General features: G+C 38.0%; 1 protein-coding gene across 11 annotated transcripts in view; it reads left to right on the forward strand.

Moving 5' to 3' along the window:
• The window catches only part of TPK1 (thiamin pyrophosphokinase 1), a 337,202-nt gene that overhangs the window by 129,028 nt on the left and 190,611 nt on the right, over nt 1-17,563 (forward strand). For all 11 annotated transcript variants that reach the window (XM_010953180.3, XM_074366867.1, XM_045515744.2 and 8 more), the window contains one exon: nt 16,408-16,480. In XM_010953180.3, the coding sequence (XP_010951482.1) occupies nt 16,408-16,480 (73 nt within the window). The remainder of the gene's footprint in view (nt 1-16,407; nt 16,481-17,563) is intronic.

A 17,563-nucleotide genomic window follows, 5' to 3' on the forward strand; every position in this document is an offset into this window, starting at 1 on the left:
ATTGTTGTTGATAATCCTAAAGGACAGCTGGGCAGATCTTCTGGGCTCACTCGTGTCAGTCATATGGTTTGGGTAGGCACTTCTGCTGATGGAGACAGGACTTGCTCACATGTCTGAAGGTTGGCTGCCTGTAAGCTGGGTCCCCTGACTCTTATCTCTTCTCCATCTTTCAGCCTCTCTGCCTTAGGCTTGCCCACAGTTGTTCTCATGGCGACAGAGGAGGTTTCTAGGACAGCAGAGGGCTCTCTTTGAGGCCTTGGTTTAGGCTGCCATGCCACCATCATTTCCTCTGTATTTTGTCAGTCCAAGCAAGGCATGAGGTTAGTCCAAATTCAAGTGGGGGAGAAACAGGCTTGTATTTTTAGTACCTTTTGATAGAAGGATCTGGAAAGTCACCTTATAAGGGAGTATGTGTGGAGAGAGGACAATAATTGTGGGGATAATTTTGCAAACCATCTGCCACCAGTAGAGAGAATAAGAGAGGATCTCTTTAGGAGGAGAGTGTTAGAAAGGTAACTAAGGGTAGATCTTGTCGGACCTTTGCAGGTAAAACAAATGATTTACTCCTCACAAGATGGGAAGCCCCTGGGCTATTTTAGTAGAGGATCTGATCCGTGTTCTAGTGTGAAAGATGGTAAGAAAGCACAATTCAGAATATACTTTGCAGGAAGAGTCTCTAGAACTTGCTGGTAAACCAGCTATGAAGAGGGAAAAAGAAGAATCAGGAGTGACTAAGGATTTGGGCCTGAACAAGTGGAAAAGATTGATTTTCCACTTGGTGAGATTTGGAAGATTGTGAGAGGGACAGTGCTGGTGGGAAAGAAAGAGCGGAGACTCAGTGATTTCATGTGCAGAGTCTGAGGTGTTTATTACACGTATCTGACGTTGAGTAGCTTGTTGAATACACGGGTCTGGAGTTGAGGGAAGATACAACATTCAGAGCCATCAGTAGACAGAGGGCATTTAAAGCCAGAAACCTGGTAAGATAACGTAGTAAGTGTGGACAGAGGAGGAAGGAGGCCCAGGGACTGAGCCGTGGGTACTGCAGTGTTAAAACATCCAAGTGAAGTGTAAGCCCTGTCGGGTGGGCAGAGCAGGAGTAACCAGGGAGTCAGAGGGAAAACCAGGAAACTAGTTCTTCAGTCAAATGAGGAAGAGGGATCAAAGAACAGAGAGTTGTCGGTTGTGTTACATGCTCCTGATGGTTAAAGTAACAGGAGAGAACTGATCGTTAGACTTAGCAATACAGCAATACGGAATCTTTGAAGACTGAAAACGTAAAAGCTATAAATACACAAACATATATATACAATGATTATAAATTACGCATATTATATACATATGCCCACACATTAAGGTGTTTAAATTCCTTCTCTTTGTGTTATAGCTTTTGTCTATTTGATTTTTCCTATTTGATTTTATTTCCATTTGAATAATCTATTGGTCTCAACTCTATTTGAACAAGGATAGCCGCCTTTTTGTCTTTTGTATTTCTACTGAATGTTTTCCCTCGTGTGCCTTTTTACGTTTGTTAAGGATATTCATCATCTAATGATCTTATGACTTCAAGGTGACCTATTCCTAAGCCATTATCATCTGATTGAATTCTTTCAGCTTCCTACACGACACTGTCATTACTAAGTCCTATAGGGAACTCCCCGGGCTCTTGTCCCTGTCTTTTAGGGTAATGGTTCACACAGCCATCTACGATAAAACAAACTTGCAAGGATGGGAAATACAGTATTTACTTTAGCAGGTCAGCATATGCATTAAGTTCTTCTGTTTTTCTTCAGTAGGACTGAGTTCCTGCTTTGGGGGAAGCTGTGGGGGGAAAGGAAGAACGAGTGAAAACACTATACTAGCAGAATGGTCAGCTAAGCTGCTGATTACGCTCGGCTTTGGAAAATTTGGGAGGAGCGGACAACCTATTAGTGACCCTAATGGCATTTATCACGAGCTCTTTTTATTGAATTCTGTGTATTATTTCTCCCCTGAATCACAGAGAGAAGCGTAAAGCCGATAAATTACACAAAGTAATTCACTGTCAGTGAGCCGGACTTTTGCGTTTGAGGAGGTGAAGAATTGGCATTAACCTGTGTGATGCTTTGCAGCTCTTTCATGTTTGTAAATAAGACAAGACGAAAGCTTCCTCCCTGCACTGTGTCAAGCTTGGCGTGAGTCTCCTCAACATACGTAGTGCTTTCTGGCCCTCCCCTGCACCCCCGCCACTGCTGCCTTCTCGGAAAATAGCCCCAGAGCTTGCTTCCTCTTCAAATAACCTCTCTCATCCCTTTTCTCTCCTCCTCACTTTTGGAAAATAAGTAGTTACAGCGAAGGGCAGAAGGAGAAAGTGACCTATTAAGAGCCAGAGGAATCATTTCCTGGTACAACTGTGATTGCGTATAGTGTGCAGATCCCTGTTCTGGAGCTAAAAGCCACAAAGTCATTCTTCTGGTGCTTTCAAGACTGTGATATCGCTGGCCACGTGTGAATACAGGTGACTGAGGGATAAATCAGCTGGGAACGCAGAAACGAGGGGGTGATGTCATGGTGCGTGTCCCCTGCGCATCTCTTTTGTTTGCTAACGTTAGTCCTCTCACCGCTCATCTTCCCGCCTGCTTTTCTTCTCTCCGCTGCCTGGACGTGTTTATTATTTTTTCTCTCTTATCCTCTTGTCACGATCTTCATTCAGTGACAACTTTCCATGCAGGATCAACTATTTTGAAGCCTCTCCTCCCCTTCCTCTGACTGGCCAGTCCCCCTGGCTGGTCTGTGCTCTGCACCATTCTGTGCTTGACTTGGAGGGTCCATGAGTCTCTTCTGTAACATCCACGCTTGCACTAAACACTGTTTGGGGCTGTAGTAACTTTTGTATCTTCAGCGTGGCACACATAGTATGCATTTAATAGATACTTGATAAGCTGAATTAAATACCCTGTATATGGAGGACTTGCGAGTATAAAGTTTTACCTCTGACCTCCCCTCAGAGCTCTCTGCATTTACAGCTTTCAGATGAACTTCTATCATCTCAGATTCCAGCTGTCTAAAACTTACTATTTTGTTTTAACCAGTGACATTAAGATTAAATCAAATTTCTGAGATTTAAATGCTGCTTTTACTCTTTTAAACTCAACATTGTTTACTGTTTTGGAAACCATCGAGAGGTGATTAGCAGGACGGATGGAACTGGTTTATAGATGCCTTGATGACGAGTCTGTCTTCAGGAATAGATGCTCCTCACATGTGGTGACTTGATAGAAGAGCGTCACCCTGAATCATTGTACTTGCCATGTATCTAGTTGGGTAGCAATTAGCCCGAGGTAAATGGTGACCCAGTCTCTTTATCACTTATCCACAAACCTCATTTCCATCCTAAAAGTTGATAATGAGTCTTTTACAAACAGCAGCTTGCAGGAATGATGAAAGACAATAAAATGACTCTGGGCTGTGTGCTTAAGTCTAGTTTATATAATAAATTCTGTTTTCTGGGAACCCACTGTATAAATATGATTTAGTAGAAAAACCGTCTTTTCACAAAAACTCTTGTTTAGGTCTTGACACATTATTTACCTCTGGGAAAACTTGCGAGGTGTTGTGCCATATACGAAATTTATTTTAATAAACTGTTTATGGTATTTGATGTGTATTATGTGATTCAACATGTGCCTCCTTTTTGGTCTCCATGTTTTAGTGTAAATATTCTATAAATTTTGCTTCTGGGGTGCTCACTTCTTAGTGTTTTCATCTTTCTTTGACACTCTTTGGAGCAGAGGAAGCAGTACATCGTGGACAGAGTCGGTATTAAATTTTAAAACTACTTTTCTTCTAAAACATTTTTACTTCAGATTCTGCTGTTGAATTTATTTGTTTTTTTCTTCTTTATATCTCATCCTTCCCGTGTCCCAACTTGACAGGCCATTAATTAAACATGTAAACTGGTTCTCTGGAATGGAAATAATCCCATTCCCAAACTACTGATTGGTTAGGTAGTGCTGACCGAGCTTTGCGAATCGGGCAGAGCCACAAAGGCAGACCCACTTTCTCCTTCTGTGGAGAGAAGGTCCTCCCCAGGGCTCAGGAGAGTCACTGACAACACACTCCACCACCTGCATGTGAAATACTGAACTGCCAGCGCTGGGGAGGCAGTACAGTGGTCTCTGATCTCGCCTTCTAATATGTGCTTGGTATAACTGTCGTAGTGGCTGACCAAGTGTTATACCAGATATTAAGTTTTTTTAATTAGATATGTAATTTATAAGATTGCTGTTAAATATTATTTTGTCCATTGTAACATTCGGGGTCCTGAATCACATTTGAAATTGTGTATTTGTTAATGAGAAAATGATTTTCTAAAATGTACCTTTTTCAAAATTTGAGGTGTGTCTGAACTGTAAAACATTATTAAATTATATGGATTATTTATACATTATGAATCTATAAATAAATGTTAAATATAGTTATATAATTTAATGGGGCAATTTAAGCTAGTGTGAATAATCAGTAAGATAAAAATATATGTAGAAAAATTGAAATACGTAATTTACTTTAATGACATTTGATTTTAATTAATATCAATTTCATTGTGTATATAAATATAAATATCAAAGTTTATTCTCTTAGTGGTCATACTACATTCCTGGAAGTACTGACTTACAGTGGATTATTTTGAGCAAGTGAGAAAATAAAGAATAGTATGTGTTACAGAGCAAACTTTGTGTGATGTCAACCCCATGAAATCTATTGAGTCTTATTTTTGGCTTCAAAGAAGAGTAGGCAAACTATAGCTTGCAGGCCAGCTGCCTATAAGTAAAGTTTTATTGGAACGCAGCAGTGCCCATTATTTTCCTGTTCTCTCCAGCTGCTTTCTTGCTATCATGACAGAGTTAAGTAGTTGTGACAGAGACCTTATAACCCACAGAGCCTAAAATATTAACTCTCTGGCTCCTTAGGAAAAAATTTGCTGACCCCTAGCTTAGCATGTGGTCTATTTTGAAGAATTTGCCATGTGCAGTTGAAAAAGAATATATATACCTGCTATTGTTGGGTAGGGGGGTCCTATAAATACAGACACACCTCAGAGATGCTGTGAGTGTGGTTCCAGAACACTGCAATAAAGCAAGTCACACAATTTTTTTGGCTTCCCAGTGCATATAAAAGATATATGCACTATATTGTAGCCTGTTAAGTGTGCAGTAGCATTATGTCTTAAAAAACCGATGTGCATGCCTTAATTGAGTAAGATTTTTTTTTTTTTTTTTTTTTTTTTTTTTTTTTGTAAAAAAGTGCTAACCATCATCTGAGCCTTCTGCGAGTTGTAATCTTTTTGCCTCAGTGTTGATGGCTGCTGACTGATCAGGGTTGGGGTTGCTGAAAGCCGGTGCAGCTGTGGCAATTTCTTAAAATAAGACAGCCATGAAGTACCGCATCAATTGGCTCTTCCTTTCAGGAAGATTCCTGTGCCATGCAATGTTGTTTGAGAGCATTTTACTCACATAGGACTTCTTTCAAAATCGGAATCGATCCTCCCAAAACATACGTCTGCTTTATTAACCAAATGTGTGTAATATTTTAAATATTTTACCATTATTTCAGTAATCTTCACAGTATCTTTACCAGGCATAGATTCCATCTTGAGAAACTTTTTCTGCTCATCCGTAAGAAACAATTCCTCATCGGTTCAAGTTTTATGAGATTGCAGCAATTCCATCAAATCTTCAGGGTGTACTTCTAGTTTTCTTGCTCTTTTAGCACATCTGCAGTGACTTCTTCCACTGAAGTCCCGACCCCCTCAAAGTCATCCATGAGGCGTGGAATCAACTTCCTCTAAACTCCTGTTAATATTGATACTTTTGACCTTTCCCCATAAGTCATGGATGTTCTTAATGGACTAGAGTGGTGAATCCTTTCCAGAAGGTGTTCAATATACTTTGCCCAGATCCATCAGAGGAATCATTGTCTCTGGCAGCTATAGCATTATGAAATATATTTCTTAATAATAAGACTTGAAAGTTGATGTTGCTCTTTGATCCATGGGCTGCAGAAGAGATGTTGTGTCAACAGGCATACAAACATGAATCTCATTGTATGTCTCCATCCGAGCTCTTTGGTGACCAGGTGCATTGTCAATGAGCAGTAATATTTTGAAAGTAATTGTTTTTTTTGTGAGCAGTAGGTCTCAACAGTGGACTTAAAATACTCAGTAAACCATGGTGTGAACAGATGTGCTGTCATCTAGGCTTGATACTCCATTTCTAGAGCATAGGCAGAGTTGATTCGGCATAATGGTTAAGGGTGCCAGGATTTTCAAAATGCTAACTGAGCATTGGCTTCAACTTCAAGTCACCAGCTGTGTAAGCCCCTAACAAGAGAGTCAGCCTGTCCTTGGAAGCTATGAGGCCAGGCATTGACTTCTCCTCTCTAGCGATGAAAGTCCTAGATGGCCTATTTTTCCAATTTAAGGATGTTTTGTCTACACTGAAGATCTGTTGTTTAGAGTAGCCTCCTTCATTGATCCGATCTGGAGAACTTGCTGCAGCTTCTACATCAGTTCTTGCTGCTTCATCTTGCGCTTTCATGTCGTGGAGATGACTGCTTCCCTCATGAACCAACCTCTGCTGGCTTCACACTTTTCTTCTGCAGCTTCCTCATCTTTCTCAGCCTTCACAGAATTGGAGAGTTGAGGCCTCGCTCTTCAGTAGGTTTTGGCTTAAGGGAATGTTGTGGCTGGTTTGCTCTTGTATCCAGACCACTAAAACTTTCTCCATATCAGCGTTAAAGCTGTTTTATTTTCTCATTATTTGTATGTTCACTGGAGTAGCACTTTGAATTTCCTTTAAGAACTTTTCCTTTATATTCACAGCTCAACTAGCTGTTTTACACAGGAGGCCTAACTTTTGGCCTGTCTTGGCTTTCGACCTGCCTTTCTCAATGAGCTTAATCATTTCTAGCTTTTGATTTAAAGTGAGAGATGTCCGACTCTTCCTTTGACTTGAACACCTAGAGGCCATTGTAGAGTTATTAACTGTCCTGATTTCATTCAGTATCATTGTTTATCTCAGAAGATAGGGATGCCCGAGGGGAGAGGGAGAAAAACAGGGGAATACAGCCCGTCAGTGGGGCGGTCAGAACACACACAGCATTTATCAGCTAGGCTCACCGTTTTACATGGATGTGATGTATGGTGCCCTAAAACAGTTGTAATGATAACATCAAAGAGTGCTGAGCACAGGTCACCATAACAAATATAGTAATAATGGAGAAGTTTAAAATATTGTGGGAATTACCAAACTGTGACACAGAGATGTGAAATGAGCAAATACTGTTGGAAAAATGGCATCAGTAGACTTGTCTGACTCAGGGTTGCCGCAAACCTTCAAAGTGTTTAAAAGAAAAACAAAGCGGTGTCTGTGAACCCCAATAAAACTAAGAGCAGTAAAGAGAAGTGTGCTTGTGTCAGTGAGATGAAGTTGTCTGAGAGTGGCTCATGTTCTTACTTTTTTTGACAGCTTTTTGAGCTCTATTTCACAGTCCATACAATTCCCCCATATACAGTGTACAATACAGTGATTTTTGTTATATCCACAGATATGTGCGATTGTTACTGGTCAGTCTTGGAATATTCCCATCACTTCAAAAAGAAGCTCTGTACCCTCTAACTGTCGACCCGGCTTCTCCCCCCAACCCCAACCACTAATCTACTTTTTATCTTCATGGATTTTCCTATTTTGAACTTTGATATGAGTAAATCATACCTTATGTGGACTTCTCTGACTTCATTCACTTAGCATGTTTTCAAAGTTCATCCAAGTTGAAGCTGTTCAGTATTTCATACCTTTTTATGGCCACATAATGTTCCACTTATGGCTGTACATTGTTTTGTTTATCCTCTCATCCATTGATGGGTATTTGGACTGTTTCCACCTTTTGGATTATTATGAATAACCATGCTATTAACAGAAGTGTATAAGATTTTGTCGGCACATATGTTTTTATTTTTCTTGGGTATATACCTGGGAATGGAATTAGTTGTCAAACGGTAACTCTTAATCATTTACTGCCAGACTGTTTTCTCCTCTATTCAGATCCTTTGCCCATTTTTCAATTAGATTGTGTTTTTATTATCAAAATGTAGGAGTTCTTTATATATCCCAGATACAAGTCCCTTATCAAATATATGATTCGAAATCCTTTCCCTCATTCTTTAGGCTATGTTGTCACTTTCTTGATGGTATCTTTTGAACCACAAAAGTTTTTACTTCTGATAAAGTCCACTTTATTTTTTTCTTTTGTTGCTCATGCTTCTGTTGTCTTACCTAAGAAACCTTTTCCTAATCCAAGATCATTCGATTTTACCTCTGTTTTCTTCAAAAGTGTTATATAGCTTTAGTTCTTACATTTGGGGTTTTAATCCATTTTTAGTTGGTTTTTTGTATATAGTGTGAAGTATAGGTCCAACTTTATTCTTTTGCTTGTGGCTATCCAGTTATTTTAGCTATTTGTTGGAAAGTCTTCTATTTAAAAGACAACTCTTGCCCTCCAGAATAGTCTTGGTGCCCTTGTTGAAAATCAGTTGACCTTAGATATATGGGTTTATTTGTGGACTCTCAGTTCTATTCCATTGATCTGTATGTTAACCAAGTCGCATTACCACATTATCTTGATTACTGTGCTTTGTAGGAAGTTTTGAAATTGGGAAGTGCGAGTCTCTTCTTTGTTCTTTTTTATTAACTTGGCTGTTTTGGGTCCCTTGCAATTCCATATAAAGTTTAAAATTACTTTGTCAGTTTCTACAAAAAGTCACTTGGATTCTGGTAAAGATTGTGTTGAATCTGTTGATGAGTTGAATCTGTTGATGGGTAGTATTGCCATCCTAACAATGTCAAGTTTCTAAAGAAGTGCACTTCTTTTGGACAGATTGCTGGAAAGATACAAAATACTGAAACTGACTCAGAAAAGATAGGCAATTTGAATAGACCTATAGAAGTAAAGGGTTAGTAATAAATGAATTAGTAATAGAAATAATTACCTTAAAAAAATCCCACCCTAGTCCAGATGGCTTCACCACTGAATTCTACAAAATAGTCAAAGAATTAATACCATTTTTATATTGTTTCAAAAAAAATTTTAAAAGGGAATCTTTCCCAACTAATTGTGAGACTATTATTACCCTGATACCAAAACTAGACAAAGATAATACAAGAAAAGAACACCACGGTCCCATATTTCTTTCAAAATCTTCAACAAAATACAGCAAACTACATCTAGCAACATGTAAAAAGGACTATACATCATGACCAAGTGGGATTTGTTCCAAGAATGCAAGGGTGGTTCAACTTCTGAAAATCAATTAATATAATATATCATTTTAATCAAGTGAAAAATAAAAAACCACATGATCATCTTATAAACTCAAAAATGTGTTTGACAAGATCCAACACCCCTCATGATAAAAGCACTCAACAAACTAGGAGTAGGAGGGTGTTTCCTCCAACCAGGGATATCTTCAGAAATACGCTTATACCCCACTAAGATTAGGAGCAAGATAGGGATAATCTGCTCTTGTACTTTTATTCAACATTGCTCTGAAAATTCTAGTCATGACAGTCAGGCAGCAAAAAGAAATAGTCATCCAAACTGGAAAAGACATAGAGCTATTTCTATTTACAGATGACATGATCCTGTGTATAGAAAATCCTAAGGATATCACAAAAAAAAATGATTAGAATGAATAAACAAGTTCATCAAGGTTGCAGGATACAAGATCAATATATAGAAATCAATTGTATTTATATACTTGCAATGAGTAGTCTGAAAATGAAATTATGAAAACAGTGCCACTCACAGTCGTGTCAAAAGAGTAAAATAGGACTATGTTCTTATTGTTCTTTTCTATTACTTGTCTTATCAGTTTCTAAGAGAGGATTGTTGAAAATGATAATAATAGTGGATTTATCTTTTTCAGTTTTGCTTTGAGTATTTTGGGGCTTTTTTATTAGTTGCATAATAATTAACTGATTTATCTCTTTATCATCATGAAATTGCTCCCTCTTTATCTCTATTCCTTGTTTTGATGTGTACATTGTCTTATAATAATAAATTTACTCCTACTTTGTTTGGATTAGTATTTGCATGGTATATTTTCCCCTTGTTTTCCCCTTAAATCCATCCATATCTTTATATTCAATGTGAATTTTGTTTGGACATCATGTCTTATTTTTTCATCTAATACTAAATCAATTGGAGTGTTCAGACTATTTATATTTAATGCATTGTTAATGTGGTTCCATTTAAATCTACCATTTGCTATGTTTAAAAGTTTTCCTCAGTGTTCTTTTCTTTCTTCCTTTTCCTTCTTTTGTATCAATTAAAATTTTTTTTTTTTTAAATATTGCACTTTGTCTCCACCATGGGCTGATGAGCTGTAATTTTGTGTCCTTAATCTGCTCTTAGGGCCATTCGGTGTATTTTTCACTTTAGATGTTGTGTTTTTTTATTTCTAGAAGTTCCACGTGGTTGTATCTCCCATTTTCCTTTCATCGTGTTCTTGTTGGCGTCTACTGTCCTGGGTGTGTGGAACGTGTTTGCAGTGGTTGTTTTAGTGTCTTTGTCTGCTAGTTCTCTCCCCTTTGTCTTTTCTGTGTCTGGTTATGAGTTAGGTTTTTCATCTTTGCCTGCCTAAATTTTTTTTTTTAATTTCCTGCTGCACATTTTCAATTTTGCATAATTTGTTACTGGATTTGTTGTATACCTTTAAGAGTGCTGAATTTTGTTCTGCGGCATGGTTTAATAACTTACTGATGAGTTTGATACTTTTGAAGCTTTATTTTACATTTTCTTTTGGTGGCTCCAGAGCAAGTTTTATTCAGAGGTTAATTTAGCCTCACTATTGAGGTGAGACTCTACTTAATGACTGGATTATTACGTGTCTCTGTACTTATGACTGGAACACGCATTATGCCCACCCCCCCTATTTTATTCTCGCGGTTGTTGGGTTCATTGCTTCATGGTGTTTTTTTTTTCCCCCGTTGGCTTTCTCATCTGCGAGTGGATGCGTGCACACCAAACACTAAAGGGAATCCTCCTGAGGTTTTTCTAGAGCTCTCTTTCTCTCTGTAGTTCTATTTTCTAGCTTTTCAGCTTTTCTTAAAATTAATTTTGGTCTCCTCAGTTTAGGGAGGCCACAGGTCTCTGAGTTTTCCCTCCCTGGGCTGTAAGCGAGAACCTGCCTCTGGGAAGAAAGCTGAGGAATAATAGGGCCATCCTATTTGCTCCCCCCCCTTTTCAGCAGCCACTGGCCTGAGCTGCCTGTTCCCCACTGTCTGATACCACTGTTTTACGTATTCTGATTTTCTAAGTGGTGATGGTGAGAGGTTCATTCCCATGGCAGGGACAGTAGTTGTAATCTACATATATTAATTTTTTACTGATCCATACAATCTACATTGTTAATGTTGAGTTATGGTGCTCAGTTACAGAATTGAACATTTGTTTGTCTGGTTACTGCCTAGAATGAAATAGGCTTTCAACAAACCTCATATGATTTCTTACTTGTGCCTCTCTTCACCAGTTCCCTATTTATTAAAACAAAGCCTACACCTAGAAGCACAAGTAGAGCCCACCTAGGGACTGACAGCGTGTGGGAGGGGGTAACTTTGCGCTCACACTGCTGCTTGAGTACCATGCAGCTCTGGTTGATCCTACAGGTAGAGCAGAGTTCAAGTAAGGACCCAGATTTTGGGAGATGTGAAATTGCATCTTGTGATGGAAGAGTGGCAAAAAAATTCCCCATTGCCAGGCAAGGTAATCCTTCAACTCAGAAAGGAGGAGGAGAGAGAATATTTTGAATCTGTGTGACACCTAGACACTGTCATCTCTCTCTTCACATCTCTCAGCCTTGGCGCTCTACCACAAAATTAGGGTGATAAAATTAACCTTAAAGAATTATTATGAAAATTAACCAAAATTATACTAATTAATAAATATATCCTTTTTTCATAATCCTGTTAAATTTTTACCCAGTATAATATGATTTCTTTTTCATTGTGTGTTTTCTTTCTTTCCTAAGACTCTCTTATCCACAATTATACAAATTTTCCTTGACTTACAATGGAGTGATAGCCCATAAACCCATTATAAGCTGAAAATATTGTTAAATTGAAAGTGCCTTCAATACATCTAATCTGCTAAACACCATAGCTCAGCCAAGACTGCCTTAAATGTGCTCAGGACACTTATAATAGCCTGCAGTTGGGTAGAATCATTTAATACAAAGTCTATTTTATAATAAAATGTGGCATGTCTCACGTAATTTAACGAGTGCTGTACTGAAAGTGAAAAACAGAATGGTTGTCTGGGTCCAGAATGGTTGTAAGTGTGGGGGTTGTCTACCCTCGTGACAATGTGGCTGCCTGGGAGCTGCAGCTACCCCCCCTCCCCAACCAACATCTCTGAGAGTATGTATTGTACCACATGTATCTAGTGAAGTGACATCCTGGGAAGAGATTAAAATTCAAAATTTGAAATAAAGTTTCTACTAAATGCTTGATTATTGTTTTCACACTCTTGTAAAGTTGAAAAATCTTAAGTCGAACCACTGTAAGCTGGGGACTGTCTAAATACCTTTTGATACCTTTATTATGTTGTAGGCTTATTGAAATAGTTGAACTGATTGTATCTATAAACCCAGTCAAAATGTGGTCCCCTTTTTACTTAATTATGTTTTAGACCATCTCCATCTTTGTCTTTTTCCCACCTGTTAAGCTTTGTGGTTTTGCAGAGAATATTAGCCCAGGTCTTTGAAGGGTCCATTCCTTGTGTCTTTAGGCTGGAGACCATTTTTTTCCTTCTATCGGGAGCCACACTCCTTTTCGACAGTGTTCTCATATATTCTCCTCCTAACATATTCCTTTGATGAAATCCCGTCCTTTCTTCAGCAGTGAGCACACATCCTTTTTCCCTTCTGCCATTGTGATACTTCTCCAACATACACAGGTTGACCAGTTTCACGCTGATGAATAAAATCGGCAGGGGGATGATGTGGCTGTGGAAAGCACTTTCTCCATAGGAAGCTCTTTCATTTCATACTTGCCTGTGCGTGGGAGGCTGTAGATGGGGCTGTTAGAGAACAAAGATTGTGCTGCCTGGGTTTGCAGTTTGGTTCTAGATCTAGGAGTCTCCTAACCTCGGGCAAGTTCTTTAGCATCTCTAGTAATAACTTGTATTTTAACCGAATAGCTTAAATCGTGCTTACTGTGTGCCAGGCATTTTCTAAGTGCTTTATGTGTATTAGCTTTTAATTCTCCCAACCACTCCAAATTATCCTCATTTCACAAGAGACAAAATGAGGCTCAGAAAACTTAGATCATTTGGACGAGCTAGGAAGTCGGGAGCAGGCGTCATAGGAAGTTCATACTGAATGTTTTCTTCTCTTGCACTCTCTTCTTCCCCTTCCTTCCCACTCCTGGTCTTTCTCTCCCCTTTTCACCATTTTTTCCCATCTTCTCCTCTCTCCTCCCCCTCCCCTTTCTTTCCTTCCTCTCTTTTTCCTACCTTCCTTCCCCTGACCATATTCCTTTTTCTCCCTTCCCCTCCTATGCACTCTTCTCTTCCTTCCATCCTCTTTCTCTCCCCTTCTCTTCCTCTACCATTTCATGTTATTATATTATGATTAGCATCTGTGTACTTGGGACTTTGGGGAATACACAGATCATTCAGAGATCCTGCTCCAAAGAACTTACAATCTAGTTGAAGCTAAAAGACATTTTACTTAAATTGTTTAAAATGAAATGGAAGGTAAGAGATTCAGTGCAATCCACATTGGAAGGGAGTGACTGTGTCTTCTTTGGGAGCAAAGAAGGCTTTGTGGATGGATATCCTTCACTGGCATCAGAAAACATCTTATAAAAGACAACAGTTGTGTTCTAACTTCATGGCTGGGTATATTTTCTAAATACATCAACCTTCCTCTTGATTATTACATGTGGTGGACCTTTAGCTCGTTAATTAATCTTAACCCTTTTTGATCTCTTATTTTGTCATTAGTGAATGGCAAGCGCAGTAAGATTTAAAATATAAACATCGAAAGAGTCTATGCCATTTTTGTAGAGTTCAGAACATCTTTTAACAAATCAGTGCCTTAGATTGAGGACACCAAGAAGAGGTCCACTGGTGTGATGTATGTCAACGGTAGACAGAAACGTGATCACTGGCGTCACAAATCTACTTACCCTTCATCAACTACGTGCAGTCAGTCCCCAAAGAGTTCTGAAAATTATCTTCCTGTGTGAACTGTCTTTTATATCACAGTATAGTTCCTCTACATCTGTGAAGTGTCATCCCCAATAAGTACCTCTTCAGAATGCCCAGGTGCCATGGCAACAGGTGCCTCAGAAAATGTTAGAGGGGCATTTAATTGCAGGGTCCAAAAGCACATTCAGGAAGTTTCAGAAACTAGTGTATGAAAAGTTGATTATTTTAGTCATCTCAGCATGTATATCAGGTGTATTTCTGACATGAGTCTTCTCAGAAAGAAGTATCCTTGTTCATTTTTAAAGCATGTGTGTTATATTGGAGAAAATTATATTAAACATTTACTGGAATTATCTTTTATCTGTGTAATTTCACTTTCCTGTTAATATTTTACATGAATTAAGAGGTGAGTTTACATGTTTGATTTCCTTCACTAGTCACAGAGCAAAAGATCTAATTCTCTTTAAGTTGCTATCTCCTAAAGGGGTAGATGTTTAGCTGACTGTATGTATCGGCTTTTATTTTTTATTTTTATTTATTGTCAAAATCCCTGTGATGCTTGGAAGCTACCAAATTGATTTTAGATATCTAAAATTTGTAAAGGAATATAGAATCAGTCCTACTAGGAAGTCGCATGACTCAGACCACACAGAGTCCTAAGTTTAAATGGCTGCTTTGCACGGTGACGTAGGTGTGATGCCGGCCACGTAGACAAAGTGCACTTGATTTCTTAGGTCTCAGCTCCCTGAAAAGGAAGATGAGGTACTGGGGGGATGATCCATTTTATCCTTCCCAGCAGTGTCTCAGTCCCTCTGAGTTGCTGTAACACAGTGGGTGGCTTACGAACAAGCACCTATTTCTCCTAGTTCTAGAGGCCGGCAAGTTCAAGGTCAGAGTGCCTGCAGAGTCACTGTATGCTGAGGTCTGCTTCCTGTTCTGTAGATGGCTGTCTTCTCACTGTGCCCTCATGTGGTGGAAGGGGCAAGGGAGCTTCCTGGGGCTTCTCTTATAAGGGCACTAATCTCTTCATGAGGGTTTCACCCTCTTGACCAAGTCACCCCCTAGTAACATCAATTTAGGTGTTAGGGTTTCAATATAGGAATTTGGGGGGAACATAAACATTCAGACCATAAGAAGCATGAAGATTCCATGATCCATATGAGTTTTAATCTGTGTGTAGTTGAATGGTAATAGGTGGAGACATTTGCAAGAAACTTTGAAAATGAATGAATTTTTGCAACAGGGAAAAAATTAAGAGATATGAACTAACAGTCTATTTTCAGTCCTAAGTAAGATATAAAGTAGTTACCTAAATAGGAGTAAAATGAAATTAAAAGTCTAAGGTTTATAGCAAGATCTTGAAACCAAGCAAGATGAACTAAAAACTTAGGTGTTTTATTTCCCAATTCTGCCTTATTTTGAGGAAACTATTGTTTTTTGCACGTGGTTGATATTCAGTGACCGTGAAATCAATTGATTAAAAATTTTAATAAGTAACCGTTACTGTTTAATGAAAAAAAAATTCACAGTTGATGTGATCTGATCTCTGTGTAAAGAACTTTCTCTTAACTATTTAGTCCTATGGTTCAAAAATAGGGTTGGTCCAACATAGACTAGCTAGATTACATTTGACCTAAGAAGTAGTATTTTCATTTGAGTTTAGAACTTAAAACTATGTCAATAGGGTATTTGGAACATGTCTTTGAACTGCTCGCGCTCTACAAAGAATGCCTCATTCTCGTCATTTGTTCTGTTCAAATCTGTTGAAAATTTGGAACGTGTGTGAGGGTAAAATAATGTAAGGTTTGTATATATTTGTAGAAGGTAATTTGCAAAGATTATGAGTCTGTTAGGATTTTTGAGCTGGGAGTTGTTTTTTTTTTTAAGTAATAATCTTTAATCTTTATTTTTTAAGCAGGATAGATACTGACTGATAGAGTGGCTAAGTTTATACATGAGTTGGGTAGTGGATTTCCCCTTAGTCATACTGTATTCAAATCACAAGTGTAAGATATGACATCCCATTCACACTAAAAATAGAACTGTGATTCTTTTTCCTTTTGAGTTAATTAGCACTCTCTTTGGTCCTTAATCATAGTTTTAAAGATTAACAAGTAAGTAGTCTTACTTATTTGACTTACATGGAACTCTTTCTTTCAGCTTTTTGCCTGAATTCATCAGTGGAGACTTTGATTCTATTAGGCCCGAAGTTAGTGAATACTACGCTATTAAGGTAAATAAACCGTTAGCACTTTTATATTTAAGATCATTCTCGTATGATTGCTTTTCCTATATACTTTTTTCTGGTTTTCTTGGCATATGTGTAAGGATTGAGAAACTCATTGGTTACTTAAATTTTTTTTCTAGCAATTATAACACATATTTGAGTGAAATTTTAGAAAATGACGAGTGGAAACACAATCTTAGAAATTTTCTGACCATCAGATAAGCATTAATGCTCAGTCCTTTAAGAATTTGTGTTTTTAATGAGTTCAGAGTGTATATGGCTCATTAACAATATACTATTGTTGCCTCCATCCCCAGTAGTTACTGTTTTTCACAAATCACTTTTAATTTCATTTAATAAATGTACTCTATTTTAACCATTTCCCAATTGATTTAAAACTTATCCTTTTCTTTGCACTGTAAATGAAAAAAAAATCTTTGCAGATGAATTTTTCTAAAAAATCTTTGCAGATGAATTTTTCTAAAAAATACTTAATTATGTGTTCCTAGAATTTTGGAACCTAAGTTTTTTTTTTTTTCCTTTAATAGTTTTCTTGAAAGTATTATTACTCTGCTGTGAATAACACTGTTCATTACAACTTGAAATTAACAGCAACGTACAGCTTACTAAGGTGTTCATGCTGTCACTGTTACCGTGCAGATCTCCCAGAGATCCTTGCCACTTAAGAAGAACATGTAAATAATCTAACTGAGATTGACAGACACAGAAGATTATATTGTAGTAATTAATAATTCAAGCTTTCACTGGCTTTAGAGGACAATGCAGGGTTTTTATAATGAAAATTACAGTGTCAGCAGTTCTAGCCACAGCACCACGATTTGTGTTGTCCTGAACTGGCGAGAGTAAACTACACATTTTTTCAAGAAACAGCAGTTACTGAAAGAAATTTTAAATTCTTTATAAGGGTTAGGGATGGATGAGATAAATTCAGAGAGAAGAAAGAGGAACACTTTTTATAGGAGGAAGGAAAGAGGGAGGGAGAGAGGTAAGGGAGAAAGGAAGGAGAGAAGAAAAAGAAAAGAAAAGAAAGAAAAGGAAAACAATTGTCGGTGAGGAAACAAGGTACTG

This window comes from Camelus bactrianus, chromosome 7, assembly GCF_048773025.1.
Source record: "Camelus bactrianus isolate YW-2024 breed Bactrian camel chromosome 7, ASM4877302v1, whole genome shotgun sequence".
In the NCBI taxonomy this organism is placed as follows: Eukaryota; Metazoa; Chordata; class Mammalia; order Artiodactyla; family Camelidae; genus Camelus; species Camelus bactrianus.